The 8,231-nt window shown below is 45.3% G+C and overlaps 1 protein-coding gene across 1 annotated transcript; it reads right to left on the bottom strand.

The window, feature by feature from the left end:
• Nucleotides 1-1,125: 1,125 nt before the first annotated feature.
• Nucleotides 1,126-7,595, bottom strand: LOC120827293 (next to BRCA1 gene 1 protein; the record flags this gene model as incomplete). The annotated part of the gene is given in 6 exon segments (XM_078084723.1): nt 1,126-3,608; nt 4,298-4,391; nt 4,778-4,856; nt 5,954-6,036; nt 6,943-7,176; nt 7,427-7,595. Coding segments are annotated over 6 exon segments (833 nt in total), but the record flags the coding sequence as incomplete, so codon positions are not given.
• Nucleotides 7,596-8,231: the final 636 nt, after the last annotated feature.

The following is an 8,231-nucleotide window of genomic DNA, read 5'->3' as shown; positions in this document are numbered from 1 at the left end:
CGGTTTCTTCAGGAGAGGGTTCACGCTTGCCTCTTTCAGACAGTTAGTGAAGCAGCCAGTTGCCAGGGAGGTGTTGATAAGATGGGAGAGAAGAGGAAGAACGTCAGGAGCAAGAAACTGGAAAATGTGAGACGGGATGGGATCAAGGGGGCAGGTGTTTGGACGGGCGGAGGTTACCAAGGGGAGAACTTGGGCGGTAGACAAGGGGGGGAAGAGGAAAGTAAAGGTGATGAAGATGAAGTGAAAGGAAATGTGGAAAGTGGAACTTGAGAGATTACGTGGGATCAAGGACATATTGAAGTCCTCAAGATCATTTAAAAAAATGTTTTTTTTAAAAACGAAACTGCAGGGTATGCTCCCGGTATCGATGGCCTCTCGGACGGTCTCCAGCTCATTGGGTATCAGCACCGGTGTGATTTCTCTAGACCAGGATAAAGCATTCTGAGGCGATCCTCTGAAGGGTCATGGGGAAGTTTGGCTTCAGCACTGGCTTTGTGGCCAGTGAGGTAAAATAAAATAAATAGTCAAAACCCCTCAATTGTGTTATGACTTTAATGGGAGACAGATTGATTTGTCCTAACCATGTTTATAAAGTGTGACACAGAAAAAAAGCTCAAACTATTCCCCTTTTCTCCTCCTTAAATACTTCACTTTTATTCATTTTCCAATATGAAAATATTTCCCCTGATTGTCCCTCATGGAGCAGACAAATCATTTCATGTTCCTTGAAATTATGCCAGGAATTACATATGAGATGTTTAGCCATTTAAAAGATCATTTTTCCCTTTGAGCAAGTCTCATTGAGTCATATGACAGTTTAACGGGTTAATACTTATTACTTACGCTAGTATTCTCATATACTAATGGGAAGGACAACACAGCCAGAAGTCAGTGACGCTCGATGCCTGTGCGTGTCCCTTTCATCAACAACACGGATTGTCCGTGTGCTTCCCAGCTGATCAAACGCTGGATAAATCGGACCAGAGGTTGCATTTGTGCTTGGATAGCTACTTTAGTAAGCAAGCATGCCCAGGTAATGCCCATGTTGGTGGCATACGTTGTGCAAGATGAGTGATGTAGTTGAGAGAAAAGTTTCACACAAAAACTATAATTTACTACGACAAATTGCAACTTAACTGACTCGTTTAATTCTTTTAATTTGACAAACATACAATGGGTGAGTCAGTCACAATTCAAACAGGATCACAACTTTATTTGTCACTCATCGTTGATTTCATTATACATCTTTTTTCCAACATTAGGTCCCATGTGAAACTCCAGAAGGGCCTCGAGCGCCTGATGCCGTTTAAAGGGAGTGTGGTGAGACTCAGTTGCAGGATGCTCTCTGGGATACATACTGAGAACATTAAGGAACCCACGGTAAGAGGTTCCCCAGGAGCTGTGGATATATAGCAGGAGAACAATTCATAGGGACACCTACAGAAAAAACTGTGTAACCACCTCATAATATTTTCAATGTTGCATTTGAAATACTCGTCAACGTGACATATTTAGATGAGGATACTTCATCATCACTTTGGTGGCTTCACATTGGACAGGAAAGAGAATGAGCTTATTTCCCACAGTGTCAAACTATTGTGTGGAGATTTATTGTAAAGTGTGTCTATTACTTACATGTGGTGTTTCATTAAGTCATATCAACCCCAAATCTTTCAAATCCACTCACTTTTTTTACTAACAAAAACATGGTCACACGTACAACGGTGGAAACTCAACCCTCACAGAACAGGCCTAAAGATACAGGATAATTACCAAGCATTCAAAGTAAAAGCACTGTGGACAATCTGAAACTAAAGGAGCCAACTGGTAACCGTTGCTTCACACTAGGACGCTTCTATTTATATTCATACATCGCTTCATTCCCTCACTGCTAACTGCACATACGCTCATGTGCGCTAACCAAAAGATTTACACATCCATGTGTGTAGAGTTACAAGAAAACAGATGGCAAGATGGTACAAACTCATCATGTCCCATTTGGATTTGAATCCGCCCTGTCCAACTCGGCCAAATACCGTTTGTCCCTCTGGCTGAAAGAAGATAAATAAGGTGAACCAAATGTGAGGGACTTCTTCATTTTTAACATTTTAACCCTCAAAGAAGTTTATTGGATCATCAGGGAACACACGGGGGCTTTTTAGTATTAGGAATGATGCTGTTTAATTGAACCTAAATGAGTGTGGATAAGACCTCTGTATCCAGCACAAGGATCATGACCTACATGAACGCAGTCATGTGACTCCAACAGAAGCCGCGTTCTTCACATTCACATTGAAGGTACATTTCATTTTATATCACAAGCCAGATATATGCCACAGGAAAGGGGATTTCCAATTACATCTCTGGCAAAAATAGGTTGGCAAAGTGCAAAAATACACATTCCAAAGGTTTTTTCTTCTTTAAATTAGGCCTTAAGCTTGGAACCCGTATCTCTCAGTCTGGACCCAACGGAACCCAATTGGTTGATCTGGACCCAAGATAAGAACTGAAGACTGCCTTGTCCGACTAATGCAACGTATAACTGTGTCCCACACATGAACTCAACAAGAAGATATTTTCATACTTATATTACAGTTTAATTGAACCAAAGCCACCCGGGCTAATCCACTAGAGTTCTGCTTGGACCCTCTCTTTTAGTTACAGGAAAACCTGCAATCTTCATTTACAACGTAAACATGACTTGATATGGAAGTTTTCTTTCCAGGGAAAGCGGGGACGAGCTCTCCGGGCGTAGCTCTATCCTATGGAATGTGTAGTGACCCTTTAAGGGATGAACCCAACCAAGGAATAGAACACACACACACACACACACACACACACACACACACACACACACACACACACACACACACACACACACACACACACACACACACACACACACACACACACACACACACACACACACACAGGTATCAGGACGTATGTCAGTGCTTTGAGCTGTTGGCTGGAACTTGAATGTGTTTTTGAACAGATGGGTGACGTCTGTATACTCAATATTATAGTGCTGCTTTGTATTTGTACCCCAGCCTAAAGGGCAAAGCGGGAACGTGCTATGTGTAGCATTTCAACCATGATCAATTTGTCCTCTGCCAGCCCCTGAGCTCCATCTTACCTCAACTGTAAAGTACTGTTACAGTACTGTAAAGTACTGTAACAGTACTACAGATGGTGGCAGTGGAGTCTTGTTGTTGAAGGTACAGCTTCACGTTTGTCGTTACTGGTGGCTCAATGGCTCGTAATACTTACTACTTACTACTCCTTAATAGAGCAGCACTCTTTGCAGGCTGCAGTGGGACTCAATTTTAGCAAATGCTAAATGCTACACAAAGCTCTTTTAGGCATAGCTCCTAAAACTCTTTGCATACAGCTGCCGTGTCTCTGTGTCTGTCCATGTTCTTGCCTCTGTCTCGTCAGTAGCGTGTTGAGTACCAGTCATTGTCAGTCATCTGAACAAGCTCGTTGACAACGTCCAGCAGGTTGTAGTTGTATTTCTTCAGCAGTCGCTGGTTCAGCAGCCGGTCTCCAAATCCCATTTCCACCAGCACGGCCATCATTGTGTCCTGTGTGGATGCCTCCACTGGAGGCTGCATAGAAACAAGGATCATATGAAGTGAGCGCGGTAACAGTGGACCTGGCAGCGGCAGCTCCAGCTTTGGGCTCCTCCACCCGTAGAAGCAGTGGGGCGGTCGGAATCAACACAAAACCTCAAAAACCACGTTTTCAAGTTCAAGGGGACGTGATACATGCAAATGCCAATCCTACTATTCTAATTGGTGGACAAATGTTTCACTTTTTTTATTCAGATTTAATATGCACTTACTATGAGTTTGCCTAGAAGGATATTTAAGAGATTGCAAAACCACCCCGTTAAGAGAAATTAAATATATTGAACGGTAACCCCTGTATCCATCATATCACCATTGTTTTGCCCCTACACATCACTAGATGGTGAATATTAAAAGAAGAAAGGTGATCCAAAGTGCAGCATCAGCCCATCCCGTAGTCCACGTTATCAGAGCTTAGGCTAACGTTAGCAGCTCTTTCTGTTCTACGGGCCTCCAGCAAACCCCAGTCAATCATTTTATGTAATGCTAAATAATGTTGTTAGTGTACACTTAAACTAACGTTAGCCAAACGTCTCAGAAGTAGTCAAATGTTGCATGTACTTTGATTGGGCCCCCAAAAGAACCAGATTCAAGCATCCGTGGTTTCAGTACTTGACGCAGCGATACGAGGCGTGATCCATGTGGCTGAATGCAGACCACGTGCTGACCTGTGAGGGACCTTGTCCAGTGAACAGAGCTTTGTAGGCAGACGCAGCTACTGACAGAGCTCCTTTCACCAGGCCGCCGGTGAGGCCTGGGTGCCTGAGGAGCGACAGTAAAGAGGTTACGTTCGTAGCGCCACTGCTGTGGGAAAGACTTGGCTCCTCCACTTCAGCAGTTCTACACAAATGATAAACTATTCAATTTAGAAAATCGGTGTAGAAGTTAATGACAGTGCTAACGAGCTTGCTAACAGACTGTTGAAAAACAGTTAGCAAGATGTTGGTTCAGAGAAAGCTTTTGAATTCTACAAGTATAATATTGAAAACCCTGCGACACTAGCGCGTTAGTGGTTAGCTCACCAGCTAATAGCTCACCAAGTAGCCACCACCATGATTGAACAGGCCTTGATGCAACCAGCAGAAAGATCTATTTCTTTATTCAAACTACTGAGTTTGAATGTGTGTGTGGGGGTATGAGTGTGAGACCTGGGGTCCTCAGGGTGGTTCTCCTCTGTGTTGTCAGTTACTTCAGCATCATCTGTCTGAGTTTGTTCAGGACCAGAGACTGTGGTACAACAACAAAAAAACATTATCCCACCACATCTATGAAGAATATCAGTATGAGAATGAACAAGATGCTTAGAGCTGCTGTGCCTTGGTATCGTCTCAAACCAAACTAGCATTTTGTAGTGTTATGAATTAGGTTTTGTTTTTTACATTACAATTATTTAAGCACACCAAAGAAATACAGATGACATCTGTGCCTTGACATTATGTGAGATATGTTCTCATTATAGTGGTGCGTTGTGGTGTTAGTTTGATAGGTACCCTTCTAATACCATTTGGAAGAATGCAGAAAAAGGAACATATTCATTTAGTTCCCCTATATTGACATTTGTTTTTTACATTACTCAGCAGCTCAGCATATGTGCTGCTGTAGCAGCTTCTTGGTTTTCAGGGGTCATTGCTCTCGCGTCCACTCCGATCCCTCCTCTCATCCATTTGGAAAATGTTGATACTGACATCTGATCTGCTGTTTGTTTGTTTGTTCACTGGCTAGCTAACCACAGCCACTCTGCACTGCCCTCATACAGATTATAATAATACCGTCCCCACCTGACTTGGCAGGACATCCCCCAGGTAACACAGCTAGCTCTGTTAGCTCTGTCAGCACTGTCAGCATTGTTAGCACTGTTAGCTCTGTAGCTGTCAGCTGTGTCAGCATTGCTAGCCCTGTTAGCTCTGTCAGCACTGTTAGCTCTGTTAACACTGTTAGCTCTGTCCGCATTGTTAGCACTGTAGCACTGTTAGCTCTGTCAGCACTGTTAGCTCTGCTAGCTCTGTTAACACTGTTAGCTTTGTCAGCATTGTTAGCACTATTAGCTATATCGGCTCTGTCAGCCCTGTTAGCACTGTCGGCTCTGGCAGCACTGTTTGCACTGTCGGCTCTGGCAGCACTGTTAGCACTTTCGGCTGTGGCAGCACTGTTAGCTCTGCTAGCTCTGTCAGCACTGTTGGCACTGTTGGCTCTGCTAGCACTGTTAGCTCTGTCAGCACTGTTCATTCGTGTGCAGGGAGTCGCTCCTCTATAGGTTTGAGCTGCAGTGCTTTTGGTCCAATCACAGGTCACATTGCAAACAGCTAGGTGAAGTAACGACGTACCATCCTGGGTTTGGTACAGTTCAGAGCCCTCTGCTGCTTCCCCAGAAGGGCCGGGGTCCACATCTGTCTCACCGCCCTGTGGACTGCACAACATAGAGAGCAGAAACACGGTATCAGGCTGAACAACAATGTGCTCCTTGTCTTGGGAAGGCCCCGGGCCCCGCAGCTGAGCGCTCACGACTGTCGTCAGTGCGGTAACACAGTGTTTACTATTCGTACAGGGGGGAGGGCAGGGGCTGATTATAATGCTCAACCTCCCCGTCGGCCGTAGCGTCCGAATTAAGTATATGGATATTTGCTGCGGGGCGAGGGCTTCAATTACCTTTTTTTGGCCATACATGTGTTTGCATCCCTGATATTGACCAAAATAATGTTTCCTATAATTTGTGAGCAAACCTACAACGTGTGTGTTACTGAATTCCAAATTCAATGTCAATTAACTCATATTTTCCTTTTGCTTTTGATATCTAAACCTAATGTTTGCAGACATATTTCATTGCAATAAACTGCAAAACTTTTTTTTTTTAATTATACAAGGTGATTTTCTGGATTTGTTTTCCATTCCATTCCATTCCGTCAATCACAGTTGAGTACCTATGATCAAAATTACAGACTCCTACATGCTTTGTTGTGGGAAAACCTGCAAAATTGGCAGTGTATCAAATACGTGTTCTCCCCACTGTATGGGAGGTTGTGATATATTAAAGACAGACTCTGCAATAAGAATCTGTAGGGAGTGATGAGGCTTCATTAGTAGCAAATCAGAATGGAAGCGGATCAAAAAGAAAGCAGGAGTCTTATTTTAAGAAGAGGAACAATACTTGTGGCGTGCAGCTGCATTGACAGATGTTGCGGCATGCAGTTGCATTGACAGATGTTGCGGCGCGCAGCTGCATTGACAGATGTTGCGGCGCGCAGCTGCATTGACAGATGTTGCGGCGTGCAGCTGCATCGTGTGTGCTGGGGTCTTCCCCCGCCCTCGTACTGACCTCGGCGTGACGATGGCTTGAGGCGGGGCCACCACTTCAGGGGTCAGAGGCTCGTCGTCCAGCGTCTGGGATGTACAGAGCATGTCGTTGGCGCTGCTGGCGCCCGACACCGCCATCCCCTGAGCCTCACCGGGCCCCCCTTCCGGGGGGGAAGTGTCCGGTAATGTGGGAGAAGGGGTTTCTGGGTCTGTGGGCGTCTTGGCTGGGACGTCACCAGGCTGGGACAAAGCAGAGCTACAACGGGACAAGAGGGAATTATAGGCAATGTGACAACATGCATGGTTACGTCACACGGCAACTACTAACGGTCAGAAATACACACGCATTCAAATCTAGCTCAAGAAGGAAAAAGGACCTCCTGGCTCTTAGTCAATTGTGTATTTTAAATTACAATCGGACCCATTTGCAGTGGCGGAATGTGTGATTGTAATTCTCCTCATGGCTTCTCGACCGCTGCATGTAACCACCGCGTGGCGTCACCCACCTGTACATGGATTCCCCGAGGGGCCGACTGGTGTCAAAGCAGTCAGGGAGGATGATGATGTAATCCTCCGAAGAGGTTGAGGAGGAGCGACTCCTGGTCCCCTCCCTCTTCTCCCCTCCCTCCTTCTCCGGCCTCTTCTCCATGCGGATGTTCTCCCTGTTCTCCTCACCTTTCACATCAACAGAGCTACTAAGTGTCATGAGGGACACAGGTCCGCCCGGGGACACACAATCCCGTCTCTCTCATGCTTAACACCTCAAAGACCCTTTGCACAACATGCTGCTAAGAGCTATGGAACTGGCTTAGAGGAGGTGACGCTGAGGCTCACATGGCTCAGAACACATGACGCGGCTCCTCAGCAGGCGGCAGAACTCACGTTTACACGTCGCCGCACAGCGTCCAGCGCTCACAGCCACTCGTCTTATGCGCCGTCTTATAACCCAACAATGAATAACCCCCAACAAACACTCTTAAACAGGGTAAAACACCACAACACAACCACTTGAGGTGACACATAAACAATTTGTAACTCTAATAATTGTACATTTATAAACATGACCGTGCTGAACTGCATGCTGGGTAAAGCTCACAACCAGAAGTAACTCTGCTGCTACATGGAAACACGGAAAAGAGCGAGACAGGAGGAGCAAGGAGAGACCAGAGATGCACCAACACAACACAACACAACTTGTGCCCAACAGAGGAGCCGAGTCTGTTTGGAGGGTTTTGAGTTTTGTAAATTCTGATGTAACTTAAGTTGGATCAAAAAACGATTTATTGCAAAGCCGGTCGAGTCTCTGGTGGC

Source organism: Gasterosteus aculeatus, chromosome 11 (assembly GCF_964276395.1).
Source record: "Gasterosteus aculeatus chromosome 11, fGasAcu3.hap1.1, whole genome shotgun sequence".
In the NCBI taxonomy this organism is placed as follows: domain Eukaryota; kingdom Metazoa; phylum Chordata; class Actinopteri; order Perciformes; family Gasterosteidae; genus Gasterosteus; species Gasterosteus aculeatus.
This window is presented reverse-complemented; position numbering and strand designations above follow the sequence as displayed.